Source organism: Anoplopoma fimbria, chromosome 4 (genome assembly GCF_027596085.1).
Source record: "Anoplopoma fimbria isolate UVic2021 breed Golden Eagle Sablefish chromosome 4, Afim_UVic_2022, whole genome shotgun sequence".
Classification (NCBI taxonomy): Eukaryota; Metazoa; Chordata; class Actinopteri; order Perciformes; family Anoplopomatidae; genus Anoplopoma; species Anoplopoma fimbria.
Genome location: NC_072452.1, coordinates 6,601,900 through 6,624,482, shown reverse-complemented (window position 1 = coordinate 6,624,482; position 22,583 = coordinate 6,601,900). Strand labels below are relative to the sequence as shown.

The window sequence follows — 22,583 nt, the reverse complement described above, 5'->3', positions numbered from 1 at the left end:
CAGTGCAGTGTTCATACTGTAGCTCAGCTTTTTTAACTGTGCAAAAACAGACCAGAGAGCATCAGGAATACACATAATTGGAGACTACAAGTCTGTGACAAAGTTGTTCAATTTCAATTTCAGCCCTCAATACAGATGTGTGAACCAGTAAAGACGTTAAATACAGCATGTGGTCCTCATGGCTAACAGGAATCTTCATTCGTGCACAAGATGTTGAAAAGGGCCTGTCATGACTCTGTTTCCATGGTAGCATTATACTGTGGTTGCAAAATCTGGGTTTAAGAAGGGGTATCAATTGTAAGATGTTGTAGCACAGCACCATCTGGGTTTGGTTTTAAGTTCTGAGTAGTGTTTCTTTTTTTTTTTTTTTTTTTCTTTCCCTGTACTTGTTACTCAACGTTTGAAAGAGAATCACCTGCTTAACATGTCAGCAGACATTCTTGATCTGCACAGCTGTCTTTTTCTTACCAGCTGTGGAGGGAACAGTCTGATTTAAGAAATCTGTTACTTGTGTTACCGATTTCTAGATATTGAGAAAGAATTAAGAGACAAGTTGTTACCAGATCTTCATCTGCCTATAAATAACTGCAGTGTAGTTGGCATTATGCAGTCAAGTGAGAGAGCGGAACCTCCCCTTGAAAGTCAGTTTTTCCATTCCTTTTTGGAACGCATTAAGTGTCACACATTTACACCAAGGGAGAACTCTGCTAAACAGTTTCTTTCAGTGGACATATCCTATTTCTTACACAAGCAGTTACTAACACAAATGTTCCTCTGCCCCATTTATTGAATATTACAGCCTACCCAGCTGCATACAATCACTGAACACCATGCACATGTCCTGTCACCTTTTTACCAAGATAAGATGCTAGCTTTCTGTGTTTGTATTTCCAGTGTGCTCTGTCCATTCATCTGAACGTCTGGAGAAGGAGAAGGATGAGTTGCGTGTTGCTCTGCAGACTGCACTGCAGGAGCAGCAGGAGCAGCATCAGAATGACCTGGCAAAGCTGGAGCAGAGACTTCAGGCCTTCTACCAGGGTGAGCTGGACAAGGTCCTCCTCACATACCAGGAGAAGACAGACCAGTGCAAGACCCTCATGCAACAGCAGGTTTGTCCCTGCTCCCCCTTTTTAATAATTATTTCTATTAGAGATTATGATCATTTTATGCAGGAAAATGGACTATTGCCTCTGATTATATTGCAGTACTTTCGAGTAAAGGGTCTGTTTTTAAATTAGTTTAACTGAAAGCTCTGGAAAGGCTCAGACACTATTGAATAGGCAGCTTTCTTTGTCAATATTATGTCATGTTTAAAATGTAGTTTGTTCCAAATAGTTTGTTCTTCGGTTGAAAATAAAACCTGCTAATGTAATGCAGTACTAATGTAATGCTGTGGTCCAAAATGAAGTCTATCCTGTGTTCTTTTTAAAGATGGGAGAGCTTAAAGCCAGCCATGAAGCCATGAAGCTGGAACTAGAGAGCAGCCATGCAGAACAGCTGCAGTCTGTCAAACAGCAGTATGAAATGTCACTGGAAGGTGAGTGGACTTTATTTGACCAAATGAATGAAACTAAATCTATTCTATAAAGTTGCTTTTTATTTTTTTAACTGAAGCTTTGAGTGTATTTTGACTTTGGATATTCTACCTCAGTTAGCAAATGAAGTCATACATTTATTTTTTATGCATCATTACATGACATTGCAATCAGCCTTGAGCTTTGTTGTGCGGTTTAAGTTTTCTGAAATAATTCTTGCTTTATGTCATAAAACTCTTAAGAGCTCAGCAAAGTCCACAATCAGGACCTGCAGTCCTTGGAAAGAACCCTGAAAGAGACGGGAGCCGCTCTATCTGTAAGCTTGACTTTCCTTTCATTAAAGAAATTCACACAAACGATAGCATGTCATGGCACAAGGACAACTTATGAATTGATGAACCAGTGTGTAAAAGCTTTACTCAGTGACTCTGTTGTGCTGCGTACATCCACAGGGACAGATCGAAGAGCTCACTGTGGAGAACAATGCCATGATTGAGAAGCTAACTGCGATGGAGAACAGGAGGAAACAGCTGGCCGAAAAGAGTCAGGTAATCTTATCTGTGTGCTTTTTATAGCACAGCTCCACTTGAGGAACATCTCATGACTCCAGTGTTGTTTGCCTTTGAAGCATAAATGGTGGCAAAACCATGAAGCCAATGATTAGAGGAGAGAAAGAAAATCATCACGTTTTCTTGAAAGAACAGTTGTCCGTAGGGTCAGTTAACCATTCTTTACCACGTAAAATGCTTAACTGATTTGAGTGGATTCGCTACAACACTGCTCTGCTGAGAGTGTAGATTAAAATGTTCCCCGAGTGCTGTTGTCAGTGTTAAGTGGCTTCCACATGTACTCAGCATTCTGCCCTGGCACAGTAGAGTCATTAAGGTAACTACCTCACATTTACCCTGCCATTCCAGGTTATTAATAGATGGATAATAAGACCAGCAGGAGCAACGGCTTAATATGTACTGACCACCTGTTTAAAAATACAGAGCACACTATGTTTCACATTTTTATGATTGTGTATGACACCCAGAGCTTTACGGTCACTGTGAGCCCATAACATTTTTTTCAATTAATTTGTTAGTGAGTCATGGGGCCCTCTGTGTGTGGTTGTGGAGTTATGGCCACATGACATTCACCAGGCTGTCTGAACTCATTTCTGAAGTCTTTTACAGTCCCTGAACTTGGCGCTACTCATTTCTCCCCTGCAGAAGGACTCCCACACCCTGTATCTGGAGCAGGAGCTGGAGAGCCTCAATGTGGTGCTGGATATCAAAAACAAACAGCTCCACCAGCAGGAAAATAAGATGATGGAGATAAACACACTGGTGAGACCTGAGGCAGATCATCATGATTGCTGGGCATCAAGAAAAGCAACACAATGATGAGTGATTCATGTGTTGTTGTGGGTTTTTTTTATAATCTTTCCAGACAGATAAAAATGTGAAGTTGGATGAGAACCTTAAGAAGGTCCAGCAGGAGAATGAGGACCTCAAAGCCCGCATGGAAAGACATTATGCACTGTCAAGGTAAGGGTTCACCTAGAGAAGACTTTAAGCTGAGACGGGGGGTTAGATGCTTCAGACTCCTTATACTTCTCTGTGCCACGCATCTCCTTATTATCATTAGCATACCTTCATTATTTAAGACAGACTATTAATCAGCAAGCCACACAATTGAACTGGTTCCCTCGATGAATATGGGCACTGTAGTTTATTCTGACTCAATTCCACATACGCCGTCTGTGAGGGGAAAATTGTCCCCAACAAATGCTCCAGTTTCAGTGAGGTCTGCATCACGTCTTCAGTAAGAACCAATGGGTTCAGGGCTGAGGGCAACAAACAGGGCGGGGAAAGTCAGAAAGTATTGAGACCGATTTAATGTATTGTTTATACGAATCCTATCATGGTACCTGTTGATAATAACCAAGTAAATATGTCTCGTAACTCCTCATACTAGTACTTTTATTTGGCTTCAGTCCACGTCTGTAAACCTTTTGTTCTTCGGAGCATTTCTAACTTGTCTGTTGTGTCGATGCATCACAGACAGCTGTCGACGGAGCAGGCGGTGCTGCAGGAGTCCCTCCAGAAGGAGTCCAAGGTGAACAAGCGTCTGTCGATGGAGAAGGAGGAGCTCATGTGGAAGCTCCACAACGGAGACCTGAGTAGCCCCCGCAAGGTGTCCCCCACCTCCCCATCGCGGTCCTTCAGCCTCCAATCACCTCGCTGCTCGGACGTGTTCTCCAGCCCTCCCGTCTCACCCAGATAATGATGGCACCCTGCTTCCAGGAAGCACACCCTATCTTTGGAGTTATCCCTCTAGTATTAAGAGCCATGTTTTTTTTTTTTTTTTTTTCCCTGGTCGCTTAGCAACACAACAGCCTGACTTTTGGCGTCTTCAGGATTGGATGAACTCAGACACTGCAGACTGAAAAATAAACACTTGCACAGATGCACTTAATAAGCAAGGTCGCCTTGTTTTTTTTGCCTTTCACGTCTAATACTATGGAGGGGGGTGAAGGAAATCTCAGGTCTTCTATGTAAGGATACACTACTTTTTGTTTTGTTTTGTTTTGACAGAGGTTTGTCTGCCCTGAAGCTCATCACACACACACACACACACACACACACACACACACATACATGCAGTAGGAGATACACATATGCAAGCATCTCAACACATGCAGCTACAGCCCTAGCTCTTTGTGTCTCTGGAGATCACAGCCATTCAGAATAGACACTGTCCCTCCTCAGGGCACGTTTGATTTAAAATGTGCATGAAATGTGGAATTGTTCCTGTTGGATCCCTGCACCATTCTTGTTGTATCTAACTGCTCAAGAGTGACAGTAAAATCGTCACATTACTAACATCCCGCTGCTAGGCTGTACAGGTCTTTATCTATGTTCAGAGTTTCTATGTTCAGGTTATGGTTATTAAAGGTTAAGGGTTTTTCTACTCCTAGTTTGTCAGTTTAAGTATCATCTGTGGCCTCGGACATGTTTGGTTTTCCACATTTGTTTGTTTGTTTGACAAAGGGACCAATCCAAGTCTTTGTGCATGAGTTTTTCGTCTCGGTAATCTCCCTGTATCAAACCATCCTAATGCAGCTTTAAACATGCGCTCTTTGCAAAGGGGGGACATGAAGAGGCTCTGCTTGTACATGTCAGAGAAACTGCAATGTCTCAAAAGAGTTTTGTGTGGTATTGATATTACTGGTTTGTTGACCCTTTTTTGATATGAAATAAAGTCTTGTATGAAACCTGATGTGTCAAAGTCAAGCTGTAAAACTGAGATTTAGGGTTATATTTAAGAGGTATATTATAGGAATTCAGTTTTTCCTGGATTATATAATATATATATATATTATATTCGTCAATATTTTTTCAACCACAAACATTAATATCCTAAGCTGAAGCATATTCCAAAATCCTAACAACCAAATAACTATTCCGCAAAGTGGAAACTGCAGCAAGTGTTGCATTGGACCGAAATCAGTTCTGGGCCTGCAGATCACATTCCACATACGGAGTGCGTTAGGACGTCAGCCTGGCACACCGCTCTGCTTTAAGCCACATTTTCCTCTTGACAACATGCTGCAAAGCCAGAGCAAGTCTCCGACGGCCGCTGCTCTCGTTTCCAGCATCATTTTATTTAAATGTTGCAGAGTTTGAGACACCATATGAAACCCACACTCCTGTAGAGCAGTGGTTCTCAACCTTTTTTCAGTGATGTACCCCTTGTGAAATACTTTTTTAGCCAAGTACCCCCTAACCAGCGCAAAGCATTTTTGGTTGAAAAAAAGATGTAATACTAAGCGCTCTGCCATCAGTGTCTGATTTATTAAACTGTCAACACTGACGATTGCATTGTTGCATTAAATTCAGTTTATGAAGTTACACTTATATTTTATTGAATATTTATTAAATAACAATTTTTAAAGGATTTTTGAATGGATGCTAATTTTAAATATATTTTTTAAAAATCTCACGTACCCCCTGGAGTGCCTTCACGTACCCCCAGGGGTACACGTACCCCCATTTGAGAACCACTGCTGTAGAGCATGGCACGATGCACGTTTTCAAACAGTTTAGAGCTATTCTCCCAATAGATCTGCTGACTTCATATAGATTGCATTCATGTGTCGGCTCATTGTCCTGCTGCAAAATAATGCCTTTCCTCCATAACTTCTTTTTGGTCACTTGAGAATGAGTGAAACATCCCAAACACTTTGGCTTCTGTGTTTGACTGGTGGCCTCGTGCATATTTGCATTAACCTTTCATGCAGACAGTTATGTAAGCTCTCCAGCTGCGAAACATACAGTGAGGGTCCAGTTTTGAGAATTAACTCTTCAACAAGAGATGTAGCAAATCTTTATTATGTCATCAAAATCTCCAATCTAAAAATACAACCATTTTTATGTATATACAGTACATGTCTATTTCATGGGGTCTCCCTGGTTGGTGTGTTCCGGTTACATCTCAGCAACACACTCGATGGTACCACAGTCTCCGCCGCCGACGCTATTTGGAGATGATGTCGGTCGCCACGACTGTCTCACCGTTCTGGTTCTTGGCTTTGCAGATGTAGTTTCCAAAGTCGATGGTCTCCATGTCTTCTAAAGTCAAGACGCTCTGGGAGACCCGTGTGGTGTGGCTCATTCCTCTGTTAACCAGCCTCCAGGAAGTCTGGGTGTGAACCGGGCGACTGCCCTACAAAATTACAAAAACATGATTTACCATTATGGGATTTTCTGTTGACAAGCGAGTATTGATCCATGATTTGAAACGATTAAGTAATCGGAAAATCCAGCATGGTTTATCAACGAGACCTAAAAGTTCCCCTCCAGTTAACAAGTTTTTCTTATTATGACCTACTGACTGTTATGAATTACTCTTGGTTACAATATGAATTTCTCTGTTTGGACAAATTAACTGAAGCGATCTGACATTTATAAACACAGGTTGCTGACAGTCTTTGTCCTGAATTTTTTAAAAGCCCAGTTGTCCTCTTACCTGACCAGGATAAGACCAGGTGAAGCTCACATCCACCTCCGGCTCCCCCAACACTGTGCAGGTCACGTTGACGTTGTCGCCTCCTTCCACTGACTCCGGAGAGGCTTCAAGGCTCACAAACGGTGGCCCACTTGGAACTGGCAACAAGAAAAACTTATCAATGTTAAAACTTGTAGTATGTATAAGTCAAAGCTGACTGGTATTTAACCAGTTAAACCTCCATCACCAGTCCAAAGTCCATCTCCCTCCACCTGCCAATCAAACATGCCACTGGAGCTTAATTTGACCTAAACCCACACACAGTTTCCATTCCATAAATTCACCACTCTTCCTCCTCCCACTTGCAAAATCCAGACTGTGTTTCCATTTCAGTTGGAAAGCATCCACATGAACCAAGCTGAGCTGGGAGGAGTGGGGAAGCTTTTGACAGCTGGGAAATACAACCTTTTCCTGAAGGCTGATGAAGCAAAATAACCAGCGCTTGATTCATGACTTTGTAAAAATGGTTTTTACTTTTGATCAACAAAGTCATAATTAAAGTCTTTATGTTTGACAGTTTGACACATGAAAAAAATGGTCACGGATCCTGCAACCAGAGCAGCGACACCATTTGTGACTGTATCTATGATGAGTGTGACCTTTACCCTCCACATAGAGCAGCTGGTACTTGGTGGAGATCTGAGGGGTGCCCTTGGTCACAGCCTTGCAGTAGAAGACGCCCTGGTGCTCCAGGCTGGGGTTCTGCAGGACGAACCCCTTGGTTGGGTCGTAGGTCACCTGCGTCCCGTTGGCTGTGATCTCCTCCGGAGGGACCTCTCTGTGCAGGGACACCTTGGCCTGGGGGTCGGTCACGCGGCAGGGCACTACGGCGGGCCTGTCCGGGCGCAGGTACACAATCTCGAAGTGGATGGCAGAGGGGACGAAGAGGTTGGCTTTGTCTGTTTAGAGGGACAGGTGTAAGGTTCGGAAGTTCATTTGTTCTCTAAGACACTAAAAATACACTTAATGGAAACAAGTCATCCGATCACAATTGTGATCTATGTGTGTGATGGACCCAGGAGTTGTTTCTACTGATCTTATAAATGATTCCAAAGCATTCCCTAATATTATATACAAGTTATAATTAATCATTAACCATTTATTAAAGTGACATATTGTGCTCTTTGTAAATATCACTTATTTCTCATTTTAGACACTGTGAAGCTCAATGTGCTGCGTGTGCTTATCCTCACCTGTGAAGTAGATGTGTGAGACGTATGTGCGATCGTGGTCCCTCTCACACTCTGTGCCGTCACACACGATCACCCAGCAGCTGTAGGGCCCCGTGTCGGCAGCAGAGGGCGACGTCAGGATCAGCTGACTGTACTTGTCGCTCGACTTGATGCTGTAGGCGGGAAACGAAAATAAATGATAAAACCTTCATACTCACATCAACAAGTAGCTCGACAAATAGCTGCTGCGTGCTTTAGGGCACCTGAGGCGCGAGTCGTTGAAGGTGTCCAGGTAGGGCGGGTACGACCATCCGATAGAGTTGCCTTTGCAGCGCAGCTCTATGCTCCTCCCAGGGGTCAGGGTGGTGCTTGGGCCCAAGCGTAAGAAGCGGCCCTTATCTAAAACCTGGGTCAGCAGGGACGGGCCTTTCCCTGCTCCATCTTTTGGTTTGACTGGTCGCACCTTCACCCGCTTTCCCCCCGGACGGATGCGGTTCTCTCCTACATCTTTTCTCCGCTTGACCTGCTGGCAGTCACCTGGATACACAGCGAGAGGAGGGTGAGGTAGAGGCAAGAGCAAAAATGATAAAAGGTAGGTCACAGAATCATTTGTTGCTGAGCTCTTCCATGGCCTAATTCTTTACAGACTGTCCAGACCGCTGTTCAGTTTGCCCATCCAGAGAGCTACTCTTCGTGTTTCCACCAGCTGAGACAACAGTTGAACAGGAAGTGTGATATCCTTATTACTGGCACAAAATGTCCAGATTCCAGCCTCACTCTCAGCTGCAGTAACAGAACACATAGACCATTGAAGACAAAAGAGCAAAACAAAATAAAATCAGTCTGTAGTGTAGACTCTCAGGGTTTGTTGTTTCAGTCTTCCGTGCAGAATTAATGAGAACTCCAAGCAGAGATCAGCAGTGAAGGCTGGTTAACTAGAAACGCCTGCTGCATGCCTCAGACGCAGCTGGTTTGAGTTGGTCTGCAGTAAGACTTTGAAAACAGTTTCACACAACCCTTGTGCAAACTTTAACAATGTATATGCATTATGTGCAATTCAAACAGAGACGATTAGTTGCAGTATGCGCCTAAGGAAAGACAAAATGATTGACCAAGTGTGTCGATGAAGTGTTTTTCTCATGTGAACGAGATCTACCTCTTTGTGAATCCACCTCCCATTCTACGTCCAATCACAGAGACTGGTGCCCCACAGCCAGCCACACAACCTCAGATTATTTAATCTCCCCTATACCTCCAGATTACAATCCAAATCCTCATGATCAGAACAACAGTCATTTTGCTTCAACCATAAATCTACGAGACAGATGTGGAGACTTTACTCACCGTTTTGGAGCTCCACCCAGAGCAGTGCCAGACAAAGCACAACCCAGAGCTTCATGCTGTGTGCTGACGGGGTTGGTGTGCTCTGCTGGGACGGAGAGAGTCGGGGAGTTTTGATTCTGGGATCAGTAGGAACTCTGCAGGCTCCAGCTGCCCTGTCTAGATTTCCAGCTCCATCCTCACAGAATGAGAGGAAAAGGGAAAATAAGCTCAGAGCCTGTTCTGTTTACTCCCTCTCCCCAGACCCCCAGAGCAGACTCACAAACTCTGGAGCCCTCTGCTGGACCTGAGGGTAAATCATCAACGCACGGCTGTGCTGCTCTGGAAGAGATCATTGTTTCACATGTTGCACACTTAGCAACATCCTAATTGGTGATGTAACAGCAGGTGTTCGGCCCTGGACCACACATGCGTTTATGTCACTAAATGGGATGTGGCCAGAATTGTAGCAAAGTTTCAACACTTGCACTTTGTTCCAAATCGTATACTTTTTTTATTTTTACTTTTAGTAAATACTGGAGCTGCTTTAACAATGCAGTATGCATTCGATTGGGACACACTACTTCCTCATAACATGGCAGGTTGAACTTTGACCCTCTTGCTCATGCATCCGCTGCTCAGAGGATTGTGGGTCAGAATAGCCAGAGAAGCATGCTGGTTTGCATACTGCTAAGTGCTACTCGATGTAGCAGAACATCCTGGTATTTTTGGCATTTTGCATATGACATACTATGTATTGGGACATACTAAAAATGTTCTGTCGTACTAGATACTCTGATAGTATATGTGTAGGAGCCATATCTATGATTTCAGTTCAAGGGTAACATGCTTTTTAAGCACTAGGTGGTGTTTTGGTACAGGCCTAAACTGGCCTCAGCCTATTTAGTTGATGCAAGTGACCGCAGGTGTTGCTGATTGGAGAAAGAAGAAAACAGTTCCTGAGAACCAGTGGCAAAATAGACACCATGACATAAGATAATTTTGTGATGTGTATCTCTGAGCACATCTTACCAATTCAGATCAATCAGCAGCCAGTAGCGGCTTAAAGTATAGGACTAATAGTCACTACAATGGATTAATAGAACACACAGTGTGAGAGCAGTGACGCAGCAGTTTGTGATAGAAACAGTAGTGTGTAGTTGGGGCCCAAATCAATCTTCATATTCCTATGGGAGACATTTCTCCTCTAAACTTCTTAATTGACTTCATTTATAAAGTTATTTAAGGCACAAAGAGATAACGTTATCCAAATCTCACTAACTACATTTTTTATCTTTGCTGCCCAGATAATCCTGTTTGAAGGGTCCAAACCCTTAACTTGGGAACCACTGAACTGAACTTCCCAGTAGTAAAAACTAGTAAAAACTATCTCCATCCTGACCAGCTATAACTATAATATAATGCTACTTACACATTGTTGCATCAGTTGCCATCTAATAATGTCATGTATACTAAAATATCAGTCACAGGGAACCTTTAGCACAAGTACTTTATCTTTTGACACTATAAGTATATTTAGCAGATAATACCTCTGTACTTTTACTTAAATAGGATATTAAATGCAGGACTTTTATTTTTTGTAGTGGAGTATTTTCACATTGTGGTACTGGTGATTTTACTATAGTAAAAGAACTGACAACTTGTACCACCACCAATGTGAAGATTGTATGCTTTGGACTGAACCAAAAGTTATGCATAAATGTCCACATGGGGGCGCCATCTACATCAGAAATGAATCGGTTGTTTGACTTAGGCCTTACTTTCAGATTTCATTAAACTGAGTTTTTTACTAACAGACAAATGAAACTAAAACACAAACACCTTGAGTCAGTAATAAAAAAAAGAAAACACAAAACACTGTCATACTGGAAAATACATTTATTGTACTTGTGCAGTTGGTAACAAGTGATACTTTATCATGACATTGTGGTTACTTCTACCCTGTAACCTCACTGGAAGACTCTACACTGTTCATGTAGAGGGTCAGTATAATAGAATACCTACAAACGCCCGCTGAGACGAGCTTCTGAATTTGTTCCACCTTTATTGAAACCACTGCACACACCAGGGCATCAGCTTTTGGTTGCCATTTTTAGTCACCATATATTTTGAGTAATTAAGATACTATGCAATTTTAAGTCAGCTTAATAAGAAAAAATGGACATAAAAGAATAAAAGCTTTATTACAGAAACCGAACAAAACTCTACAGCATCATTTTCCTTCCAGCTCAAAGACGCCCAGACACTTCGCCTCCCAAGACTTCACACGCTTCCTTTTTGTTTTTCGTTCAGGTTCATCTGCTTTGTGTTTGTCAGTTGAATCATGTTTTGCATTCGTTTGTGATGTCAAAAGGTTAGTCAAACTTTTCACCCCAAAGACAAACACCAGTTGCCTCCACATTGTTTCTAAAACAGAAACCTGTGTGCGCGCGAGTAAACGCATCACTGCTCTTGCAGCTTTGTCACATGTACCTTTGACACATGCACCAAACATTAACTTATTTTGCTTTTTGCTGTCCCTATTTCTTTATATTTTAAAATTGGTTGCCAACTGAGGCCAAGAACTGGTTGCCAGTTTCTCAAAATGGTCGCCAAACTTGGCTACTGTAACTGTCGAGCCCTGCATATCAATCAGCCCGATCACCAACAACCCAAAGTTTCTACTGTTAACTAGAGCTCACTGAAAGCCCAAAGGAAATAATGACATCACTGAATCTTCATGTAGTTCAGCACAAAAAGTCTCTTCAACCCGGTTATAAAGCAACCCAGACTCCAAACCTTGAAGTACGACACCCAACACAAGAGAATAAACCTGGAAAAATGACCCTGTTTATCTAAATGACGTGGCAAGACAGTTGTGCTTCATACTGGGTGTCAACGTGCACTGGTTAAGAGAGAATCAATTCATGAAGGTCTGTAACCGTATCAAAATAGCACAAAATATCATACAACCAACATTGAAGTGAAAAACACTACTACTAAAAATACTTCTTGAGCAGAGTTCTGTATCAATAATCAATACTTCATATTCAGATTGTAACAGATCATAGATAATACACACCCTAGCAAAAATACAAAAGTAAATCTGTGCTGAGTAAAGTCACCACCATGACAGCTACGGATACCTCAATACCTACAGCTACAGATTGCTATGCTCTATGCAGAACACCTACAGAAGCATGACATTCTCCACCAGCACTTAATGGACTTCCATTAGTTGAGTCATGACATGTTAAGTGCCTACAAATCTATTAGACATATTTATGAGGTCTAAGGTCCTACAATGACAGTGTCATACCTCCCACAAAACATGTTTCAAATGTAACTGACAGCATAACTTTAACCTAAAGAAATAACAATGAGTGCTTCTACCACAAACTAACATTACCTTTAATAGTAGTACATAATTGGTGTATTCAAAACTAATAATACTCTGGAGGAATAAAACGGAAAACACAGATTCCCAAGACTTTACATTTAAAAACCAGCTTGTACAAAGCTGCTTAAAGTGTAAAGAATAACAGAAAAGGAAAATAAAGTCAATAATGAGAGAGAAAAGCTTTGCAGCAGTCCTGCATAGACTACTTCAGTGTTAAAGGAAATGAACATCACCCTCCAGTGTGTTACCTGTCCTTTTTTTAATTCTGTCTCCGTGCTGTCCGTAAAGCGCAATGTGACCTACAGGATGCAAGTTCATGGCAGTGATAGAGCGGCTCCCCACATCATGTGGCCACTGATACAGAGTTCTGACGCTGCCCGTGTCAACAGGTGCATCAAGGCAGAGCTGCTGTGTGCTTTCATGCATCTGTCGCCTAGCAGAGTCTGTCCTTTTAACACTGGCTGGTCTTTTCTGGGCAGATGAAACTCTCCTGGTTTTTTCCCGCCGCACCCATACCAGCCCGCTTCTCCCCGCCGGCCTTGCTGTGTTCCTGGGTGCTGTTGCCGTGTACGGGACCCTGGAGTTTGCGCTGGCGCTCCACGCTGTGCCACATGCCGTAGCCAAAGTAGATCAAGAAACCTGAGAAAACCGTTGGAATAGAGAGGAGATACATAAAAAAAGAAAATTTTATTGTTAGGAAAAGTTTGACGTTTTGGGATATCTTTGCTACATCTTAGCTTAGCTTATACGGAAGACAACATCTGTCTACCAGCACCTCTAAAACTCATTAACTAAGACGATATATCATGTTTGTTTAACTGTACAACAAGCAAGGTGTGGGGGATTATGTGCTGAACTATTTCTTGGAGAGGAGCAGGGATTTCTTGAAGTCACCAACGGTTTCCTAGCAACCTCATAGTGACGCCTGGAATTCCCTGCTTCTTGCCAAGAAGGGGTTCCTTTGGACAGATCCAGGCTAATGGTCTTTCTGCTAAACTTAGCTAACCGTCTCCGCTCTAGCTTTATATTTACATAATTAGCAAACTTGTGAGAGCGGTATTGATATTCTCATCGAACTCTTGACCAAAAGAAGGGAATAATGTGTACTACTCCTTTAAATGTCCACAATGGCACACTCACCCACAGCCATCCACACAGAGAAACGTATCCAGGTATCTCCACTCAGCTGAACCATGAGGTAAATATTAACAAATATGCTCACAATGGGCAGAAAAGGCAGAAGGGGAACCTGTGACGGAAACAAGCAAAAAACAAAAAATTCTACCATCAATATAATCGTTTGGGATCGGCCTCATCCCATGAAGTGAGACTCGGTATCAAACCAGTGCACTTATTGAGCTGCAACACACCATGAAGGAGACCTTCTTGCTGGTCTGAGGCTGCCTGCAGACCATGAAGACGCAGCCACTGAAGATGATGAGGCACAAGGTCAGCAAGGCCAGGATCCATACTTCCATACCAAGGACGGAGTAGATGTGGTACGTGGTGAGGTAGCTGACCACGCACACGACCAGCACTGTGGTTTGAAAACACACACACTAAATTCTGACGTCTTTTGTCACATCATTTAAAAAAAAAAAAAGATTTACAGCCGGCCTCCTTACCTAGCACGCAGATGGTTATGTTGACCACACTGGAGGAATGCTCAGAGGGTGAGGCGGGAGGGTGCAGGACAGCCTGCAGGGTGGAGCTGCCGCCGTTCAGCATGTTCAGGTGGGACTCGGACTCCGTCAGGTCGGACTCCCCTGCCTCAGAGGACAAATGGTCCCTCTCACCGGTGCCTGCCCGCCGCTCAAGAGCTCCATCTGGCTGATACCTGGACAACAGCAGCGTCAAAGATTAAAGGTCACAAGTCTGCATTTCACTCTGGAAAATTGTTTGAAGAACTACCTGTTTACACACAGCCTCCTTTATACAGCTACAAACCACTTTAATTGTGAAATGTGTTTGGTTTTACTTTACAACTGAGGCCTATGAGTCCAGTTTAAACCAGTGAAACGAACACTGTGTCCGTAATAACGCTGCTGTGGTAATGAGTCACCTTGGTGCAACCAGCTGAGGTGTACAGCGCGTCCAGAGTTTAAAAGTACAAGGAGCCTGAGTAAACACCTCCATTCACTCAAGCAGCTACTTCACATTCATACAATGGGAGCATTCAGAGCTCTTACATCACCAGAGTGATGCAACAACATGAGGCGTATGTAATCGTACCTGTGGGATTTTAGAAAAGTTATAAGAGGAGCTGTTTCACGATGTTTCACAAATAAGACTTAGTGGTTATTTACAAATGTACCCACCTGAGAATCAGCACACACACGGCAACCAGCGAGTAGGCCAGCAGGGTTCCAATGGACATCATGTCAACCAGCGCTTTGAGGTCAAACAGGAAAGCCATGATGGCTATAGCCGGCAAAAGAAAAATTTGTTAACACAAATGCTTTTTCCTCTAAAAGAACATTTATAAGAAAACGGATCATTCTCATAATTACATGAAAACATTTACACCAACAATATTCTTGCAATTATAATTTGAAAAGCTATTTTCTTCCGATGCCCCATCCAACAGATGCACACACGAACAGATGAAAATTAAACTTCATGCAGACTTGTTTTCACAATAAAAAGAGATGACTGTTTCCCCGGGCTGGCAGCTGCAATCATCTCAGTGCCGAGTGTCGTTTGATGTGAGATACACTGTGGTGCTCCCTCTCTTGTATCACAGCACCAGACTCCAGTATGGAGCTGATCTCAGCAGCACAGTACAAACACAGAGCGGCGGTATGTCCACTGCTCCCCGTGACATTATATTAAAGCAAGAATATCAAAGGAAGCTCCCCTGCCTAGGTCTACCGTTTCATATCTGCCTGCCACTTCACCAGGTCAATCAACTTAAAGGTCAAAGCCCCAACACCGGAGCACAGTGAGCATGATGCAACCACACACTTCGCAAGCTTTAGAAGTAGACGTTTTAAATAATGTATGAGCACAGCAAAAGGCCAACTTTTTGTATTCCTTCATTATTCTATCATAAGAAGTACAAGTCAGTTTACTTGACTTCATGGCTAGTTTGACAGCAGGCTGAAAATAAGTGTTCTATGTTGTTTCAGGTTGAAAGTTTAAATCCTGTTTCATTGTGTGCTCAGAATTGTAATCTTTTGCAAATGTAACCCAATTGTGAAGTCACGATGTACTGACACACCCTGGAGTTCACTTCCTTTTGTTTGCAGTCTTTGTGCTAAGCTAAGCTAACTGCCTGCGTTCTGTAATCGTTAAAAAAAAAAATGATGTAGTAGCCGTGTTTCCATTCACATATTTTGATGTGCATGTTGAATCATTGCTTTAAAAAAAAGCTGTATGAAAATGGCAAAATTTTAAAAGACTTCCTCAATTGGATTATGGAACAACCTTTGCTGAATAAATTCTAATAACTGATCAGTTGTGCCTGCTGTCTTATAGTGTATTCACATAACGTGCAAAAGTTGTCTTAAATTGAGGCAAATTCCTGAAGACAACACCATTTTTCTAGATGTGTGAGATGGCCAAGCAGCCATATTTTGTTTCTGGTTCTAATCTGTTTACTGGCGAATGACATATTTGCATTGCTTAAACCAATAACTTCTGACTAATCTACGATGTAGGAAAGTTTATTCCCTCCAAACCAGTTCACGGAATTTGCCCCAATTCAAAAGTTTGTTTAAAATTCACTTGACAACTGAATGGAAACACTGCTATAGTGGTTTTGCTGGGGTTTGTGTCCTGGACTATTTCTTGGCCAGTAGCAGTGACGGAGTCATGGACTGATTTGGTGAACCAAAAATAATGTCCGTTATTTTACAGCCCTTAATGATGTGTGTAATATTTCCTCACATGCTTTTGGAATCACCATCACCAAGTTTAAACATGCAGTCACCACCACCACCACCACGTGCATTGATAACAACCCCAAACAAGTCCACGATACAACCCCACCACAGGCGAGTCCTCATCCCAGGAGCTTACCCGCAGTGGTACCTGCCGCCATGGTGGCAGCCACGGGAGACTGGCGCTTACTCACTTTGGACATAAATTTGAACAGAATACCATCTCGTGCCATGGCAAAGAGAATGCGTGGCAGAGGGAACATGGAGCCCAACAGGCTAGGGAGAAGAGGGTTCATGGTTAAGTTGAGGGCATTCTGGGAAAAAAAACATGACACCTGCACAACTGTGAAAGAACAACATGTGTGTATGGAGGGAAAACCTCCTAAAACTGGACAATTTAAAGTAGAGAGTGTTAAAGTGTGTGGAAGAAAAAAGCCAAATGATTATCTGCGTCTTTGTCTGTCTTTCACATTTGATTGGTGGAGAAAGATTAGCAGGAGTAATCTCATTTGACGCTCCCTGGCTCTCACCTGCTACTACACCGGAGGTCATAGTGGCAATAAGTGGGGTCTTCGTCTTAGGATTGATTCGGGCTAGGACTTTGAAAAGCACCCCGTCCTGAGCCATAGCATAGATTACACGAGGCATGGGGAAAATGGAGCCCAGCAGACTGCATGAGACAGCAGAGACATGCAAGACCAACACGTTAGTCAAAAGCCCCAAACACAGAGACACATTTACACCAACAATCACATCATCAAAGCTCCAGAGCATGCTTAAAGGGACAGTTCACCCCCAAATCAAAGGTGAGCTTATTATCTATCTAAATCATTTTAGTATGAGTTGCCTATTTTTGGAGATATTGGTCATAGAGATGTCTGCTCTTTTATCTCCAAAATAATTGGACTGTATGGCACTCGGCTTGTGGAGGAGAAAAGTGTTTTTTTGATTTTGGGCTGAACTGTACCTTTTAAAGTAAACACGTGTCTTTCTTTCCTGTTGGCACGTCTCACATCTGTCAATTCACTTTCATCAATTTAAATCAATGGAATACAACAGATTGTAGCTGCTTTTAAGGGCAAATGATCACCAATGTATTTTAACAGTCGAATTTTATGATGTGTTGTTTGAGAGTAGATTTTAATTTATTTTCCTCAGTTTTGAGAGCTGGTTTGGAGTTCAACTTTAAAGCATTGCATGTGCCCTTGAGTAAGTTGAAACATATAAAAGCACAAAAATGTGTGTCAAAGGGTTTTCGCAATTGTGAAAACAACTGCCAAAGGGGCAGAGCCTTCAAAGTAACAGCCTAAACACCAATAGCAGGTACTGACATAGGACTGATATAGAAACCCCTCAGGGAAGAAAGACAGAATTAAGGCACACCAATATATATTGTTTATAGACAAACCTGCCCACCTTTTTATGATACTCTAATTGTAAATAGTATATTACAAAAAAGCATGCATGTGTTTAAAATCAGATAGAATTCAGCGCTGCACCCACTATGTCCCATGAAGCGTCAGGAATCAATCCAATCATAAGACAGATAGACAGAGATGTGTGGTCAGAACTTTTGACCAGTTCTCCTTCACCATTATCACCCATGTATAGCATATCAATCAGAACTTAAAGTCTTCTTATAAATAACATCTGAATGCCTTTGTCTACCATGGATATTTATATTGTGTCCTCAGCTTATTTTACAAAATCATATCCAGTGGTTACCTGGTGGAGAGGGCACACAGTGACCCTGCAGCGACCACGTATTTGGCAGGGCTCCAGCCCACGTATTCAAAGGCCATGGGCAGAGGGCTCTTCTCGTCCAGCAGGTAGTAGGGCATCATCAGTGTGAGCGCGGCGGACACGCCAAAGTACGCCAGGAAACACACGGTCAGTGACACCACGATGCCGATGGGAATGGCTCTCTGGGGGTTCCTCACCTCCTCGCCTGTCACACAAAGACACACCAACATGTTTACATTTGGCTTTCACGTAATCATGCTGCATCACAACCTATCAATGGCTCACCTGTGGTGGCAATGCAGTCAAATCCAACAAAAGCGTAAAAGCAGGTGGCGGCTCCAGCCAAGGTCCCACTGAAGCCGAAGGGCATAAATCCTCCAACTCCATAATCGCTGCTCACGTTGGCCGTCACCGACAAGTTCCTGAAACATATTGTTAATTTAATTTCACAGCAACAATTGGACTAAAAATGTCCCATTGCTGTTATAAAACAACAAAACACACTGACAGTACTGATAACTGTGATGGTTAGTTGGATAAATTACCTTGTTACTATGGTGACATTTATAAGGGATTCTTCAGTTATCTTCCAGTTGTCTGTGTCTCCTTTGACGAAGCCGGAGATGATGACGAACAAGAGTACGAGCACGTTGACTGAAGTGAAGACTTTGTTGACCCAAGCCGACTCCTTCACGCCAAATGACAGGAGTCCTTGGATGAGCAAAAAGGGCAACAGAACTCAGATCAGTAATGTGATGTTTGTTGTAGTTTGAAATACCAGGCACTGCTTCAATTTAATATTTTATCTGTTAATGTCTAGTAGTTACACTGTCTGTCATCATAACTATCCTTTATTAACATTATCTTCAAGTTGTGTGTTTCAACCCGAAAACCTAATGCCACTTGATATGAACATATGAGACTCAGAGTCTACAGCCATGCTCAGCAGTTCTGTGACGCTGTACTGAGGCCCTTTGGAGCTTTGAGCTAAATGCTAACATCAGCATGCTAACATGCCCACAATGACAATGCTAACATGCTGATGCTATGATGGTTTAACATTTGCCATGGTCAGCACCTTAGTTTGCGTAGTATGCTAACATTCGCTTTATAAAGTTGAGTATTGGACGATTTATATTTTTTAACAATGATTGCACTAGATAAAAAGTCTAGGAGCGGGATCACAGTTAGTTATTAAAACATTTCTTGATGGGTACCTGTGAATGTCAGTAGATCATTTCACAGTGATGGAACACTTACACATGTTACAGTTCTGGTGGAACTCTGCTAAATAAATTAATTCATGACAGAATTTGTTAAAGATCTACACAAAATGATTTGGAGTGTTTTAGACCAAAGAGGTAGTAACAAACCTCTTGAAGCTTATCTTGTTTTAATCTTTTGATGAATAGATATTGCATCAGGTCAACACATCTGGGGTTCTTAAAAACAACCAAACACTAGTGGATTGTTTGTGGGGCACACTGACCTAACGTAACCATTGCACTAGCAGGCCAATGGATAAAACATACTGTATGAACATTTTTACAGTTTTATCCTGAGGGTCATGTCCACTTTAAATCCCAGGTGAGTCATGAATCGGAGCATGGAAAATTAATATTGAGTACTCTGCAAGTCATCGACAGCTACTGACCATTATAAATCCTCGGCTGATACAGTGGAGCTTTTCAGTGACCTGAGGTTGTAAATAAACTAGTTGTACTTTGCAGTTCCCAGATGTGATTGTGTGTGACTGTGGGAAAGAGAAGTGGGGTGCTGCTGAGGACTAGCAGGAGGATCAGGGAGTTTCTAAAACAGCAGGAGGTGAATGTGGTCTCCCAGAGGACTCACATTGCCTATTAAACCCTTATCACACAGTGTGATGCCATCTCTTTATTGGATTACGCCACCTGTGGCTCATGAAAGTTGGCATGTGTTGAACAAAATGTCCCAAATCCCAATTTCCGTTCTTTCTCATATTGACTTGGATTTTATGATTTTCTGGCCTTTATTTGCTTCCTTACCAGAAAGCAGCAGTATCAGGCAGACGGCAAAGAAGTCAGGGTACTGAGCCAGACCAGGATAGTTCATGCTGAAGTAGGTCTTACAGAACACCTCTATGTGCCCTCCTATCATTTCATCAAATGTGCCACTCCAAGCCCTGGCAACTGAGGAGGTACCTGTGAGAAAGCAGAGAAAAATAAAATAAAAAACAGAAATGAATCAGCATCTTCTTTAAACAACACGTGACACAAAGATAGTCACTAACTCACCTATCACGTAGGACAGAATGAGGTTCCAGCCGGTGATGAAGGCCCAGATTTCTCCCACAGTCACATAGCTATAAAGGTAAGCAGAACCCGTCTTGGGGACGCGTGCGCCGAACTCAGCGTAACACAGGCCGGCCATGACGGAGGCCAGGGCAGCAATTAAGAAGGAGATGACTATGCTGGGGCCTGAGTCTCCCTTGGCCACCTCGCCGGCCAGGACGTAGACGCCGGCGCCCAGAGTGCTGCCAACTCCCAGGGCGATGAGGTCGGCGGTTCCAAGGCAGCGGCACAGCTTGGAGTCCTCCAGGCTGCTCATGTCGACCACTTTCCTGCGCACCAGGGAACGGCCGAACGACAGAACCTGCTGCAGCATGTCGGCACCTGCTGACGGGGGGAGAGAAAGAGAAAACTGAAAATACCTATGTAGCAATGTAGTAGACATTTTACCTCTAGCCAGGCCACAAACTTACATAAGTATTTAATGCTTAATGCAGTTCATGGTCTGAAGGCATGAAGGCCTCGACGGTGACACACATAAAGAAGATGATCCCACCCAATCACTATTCTTTATCTCAGCATCAATATTTGGATTGCAGAAAGCAAAGGTCAGGTCTGTAAGCACAGTCCAGCTGCATTTGCAGTTTTGAGAGGCTCTGACAGCGTGTTCTTTTAACAAGAATGCTGAAGTTGCATAACATGTGAGGATGAAAAAGGGTGGGATGGGTACTGTTTGTTAACCCTTTAAACTATGACGTGCATGATAGGAACGCTGCCAAGAGTGGTGAAGTTCGTACAGTAAGTGTCCCATTAAAATCCATTGTTTGGGATTATGGTGCAGATCTAAGTACTCAAAGAGCTGCATTCATAAGGGGACCGTGAATGCACCACTAGACATTCCAGTATCTGTCGTTACTAATTACACGGGGAAAAAAGGACATAAAAGACAAACTTCAAAGTTGCCATTGTCTTGTATCTAAAAATGTCTCTTTTCATCAGCATGATTGCTGGGGATCCTGCTGAACATATTTGCATGAATACAATAAGATAAATGAAGAATGAAAAATGCCCTCCACACTATAGTTTTTAGCTCGCTTTTGAAGATTATACTTTTGCTTTTAACCAAAACTTTGATTATCTCTACCTTAAATTAACACAGACGACCGTCCAACTATGCATTGATCTCAATTTAAGTGTGGTGGAAAAAGAGTTGTGGATGTGACAGCTCATTAACATAACAATGTGGGCTGCATAGCAGCATCTCCAAGGGTACAGTGAATGAAAAAGTGAACATTGCAATGAACAAAATCTAATTTTAAGCACGTGAAAATACAGTTCTGAAAACTTACATAAAAAATTTAAATAATTTAGCTAAGATATCACTTGCACTATTATTCCATACATGTCATGTGTGTTTTACATTGCACAGTGACCTCAACATAGGTCCTATCTTAAACAGATGATGTTGAACTTCTCTGCAAAGACTGCCAGTTCACAAACATCTCCCCGCTCCTGCAGAAGTCTGACTGATGAATCCAAACACTGTATAGAAACATGCACCTACCTTGTGAGAATGACACTGTGTGGATGTCAAAAGGCTGTCAGAGTTATCAGTGCGTTTCTTCAAGCTCGCACAGCAGATCAGTGCAGGTAAATGTCAAACTATATCCACTGCTCCTGCGAACTGCTGCCTTTCAAAACTCTGCTATAGTGCTGCTCTCAACACTAAGTCATATGCTGGCATGTACACTGAGCAGAGCAGTGCTTTCACGCCTCCCCTCTGTCCACAGTGTTTCTTCATACACTGTGCCCTTGCCTTGCCTCTAGACTCCAGCCTCCAGTCCCGACGCTGCCAGTGGAGTGACGTCCCCTGAGCAGGGGAGGCAAGAGGGGAGGAGGGGGCCCCAGGGACTGATTAGGGTGGGAGGGGTGTTCCACCTCCATGCTTGAGGTTTTGGGGAGTAAAACTCTGTCAGCTCTCGCCGTGGGATCACACACACAGCGGGACAGAGAGGACAATGGGAGGATACATGATGGTAGTATTTGTAATTTCTAATGCACATAGATCCCAGCTGCCCAGATGCTTACTGACTGCTGATAAATGGTTAGGCAACTGGCGTTGACAAACATTGAGGCAGACACTTTGTGTTTACCCAGTGCAGTCCACAGAAGTGCTACTAAAAGCATGGGTGCTGATTGGTCAATGAAGG

At 42.8% G+C, this 22,583-nt stretch overlaps 3 protein-coding genes across 9 annotated transcripts in view; 1 reads left to right on the top strand and 2 right to left on the bottom strand.

The window, feature by feature from the left end:
* mtus1a (microtubule associated tumor suppressor 1a) overlaps positions 1–4,793 on the top strand; it is a 29,196-nt gene extending 24,403 nt beyond the window's left edge. For all 5 annotated transcript variants that reach the window (XM_054598059.1, XM_054598056.1, XM_054598057.1 and 2 more), the window contains 7 exons: positions 895–1,109; positions 1,432–1,537; positions 1,778–1,851; positions 1,988–2,083; positions 2,750–2,866; positions 2,970–3,067; positions 3,584–4,793. In XM_054598059.1, coding sequence (XP_054454034.1) covers positions 895–1,109; positions 1,432–1,537; positions 1,778–1,851; positions 1,988–2,083; positions 2,750–2,866; positions 2,970–3,067; positions 3,584–3,806 — 929 coding nt within the window. In that variant the 3' untranslated portion in view covers positions 3,807–4,793. The remainder of the gene's footprint in view (positions 1–894; positions 1,110–1,431; positions 1,538–1,777; positions 1,852–1,987; positions 2,084–2,749; positions 2,867–2,969; positions 3,068–3,583) is intronic.
* Positions 4,794–5,908: 1,115 nt separating this feature from the next.
* On the bottom strand, positions 5,909–9,389 carry pdgfrl (platelet-derived growth factor receptor-like). The gene is made up of 6 exons (XM_054597975.1): positions 9,107–9,389; positions 8,026–8,299; positions 7,784–7,935; positions 7,196–7,489; positions 6,552–6,688; positions 5,909–6,248 (listed from the first exon to the last, which is right to left on the bottom strand). The coding sequence occupies exons 1-6, from the start codon at positions 9,159–9,161 to the stop codon at positions 6,060–6,062; spliced, it is 1,101 nt and encodes a 366-aa protein (XP_054453950.1). The 5' UTR covers positions 9,162–9,389; the 3' UTR covers positions 5,909–6,059.
* A 1,577-nt stretch (positions 9,390–10,966) lies between these two features.
* Positions 10,967–22,355, bottom strand: slc7a2 (solute carrier family 7 member 2). Of its 3 annotated transcripts, none has more exons than XM_054597409.1 (12): positions 21,938–22,355; positions 20,380–20,760; positions 20,131–20,286; positions 18,652–18,817; positions 18,392–18,528; positions 18,089–18,311; positions 16,894–17,033; positions 14,801–14,903; positions 14,108–14,319; positions 13,853–14,019; positions 13,623–13,731; positions 10,967–13,121 (listed from the first exon to the last, which is right to left on the bottom strand). In XM_054597409.1, the coding sequence occupies exons 2-12, from the start codon at positions 20,747–20,749 to the stop codon at positions 12,934–12,936; spliced, it is 1,971 nt and encodes a 656-aa protein (XP_054453384.1). In that variant the 5' UTR covers positions 20,750–20,760; positions 21,938–22,355; the 3' UTR covers positions 10,967–12,933. The 3 variants fall into 3 exon arrangements, with proteins under 3 accessions (XP_054453384.1, XP_054453383.1, XP_054453385.1); XM_054597408.1 differs by having other exon boundaries at positions 20,380–20,757; XM_054597410.1 differs by lacking the exon at positions 16,894–17,033 and adding an exon at positions 16,503–16,639 and having other exon boundaries at positions 20,380–20,757; positions 21,938–22,352.
* Between the last annotated feature and the right edge of the window lie 228 nt (positions 22,356–22,583).

Excerpts from the sequence above, each read along its gene's own strand:
- pdgfrl (XM_054597975.1), bottom strand. The coding sequence starts at position 9,161 with ATGAAGCTCTGGGTTGTGCTTTGTCTGGCACTGCTCTGGGTGGAGCTC. Across the intron at positions 7,490-7,783 it reads CTCACACATCTACTTCACAG|ACAAAGCCAACCTCTTCGTC; the intron begins GTGAGGATAAGC and ends CCCTCTAAACAG. Across the intron at positions 6,689-7,195 it reads CCAGCTGCTCTATGTGGAGG|TTCCAAGTGGGCCACCGTTT; the intron begins GTAAAGGTCACA and ends TCTTGTTGCCAG.
- slc7a2 (XM_054597409.1), bottom strand. The coding sequence starts at position 20,749 with ATGCTGCAGCAGGTTCTGTCGTTCGGCCGTTCCCTGGTGCGCAGGAAA. Across the intron at positions 17,034-18,088 it reads CTGTGTGCCCTCTCCACCAG|TCTGCTGGGCTCCATTTTCC; the intron begins GTAACCACTGGA and ends TGTCTCATGCAG. Across the intron at positions 14,320-14,800 it reads GTGTGTGTGCTGATTCTCAG|GTATCAGCCAGATGGAGCTC; the intron begins GTGGGTACATTT and ends GCTGTTGTCCAG.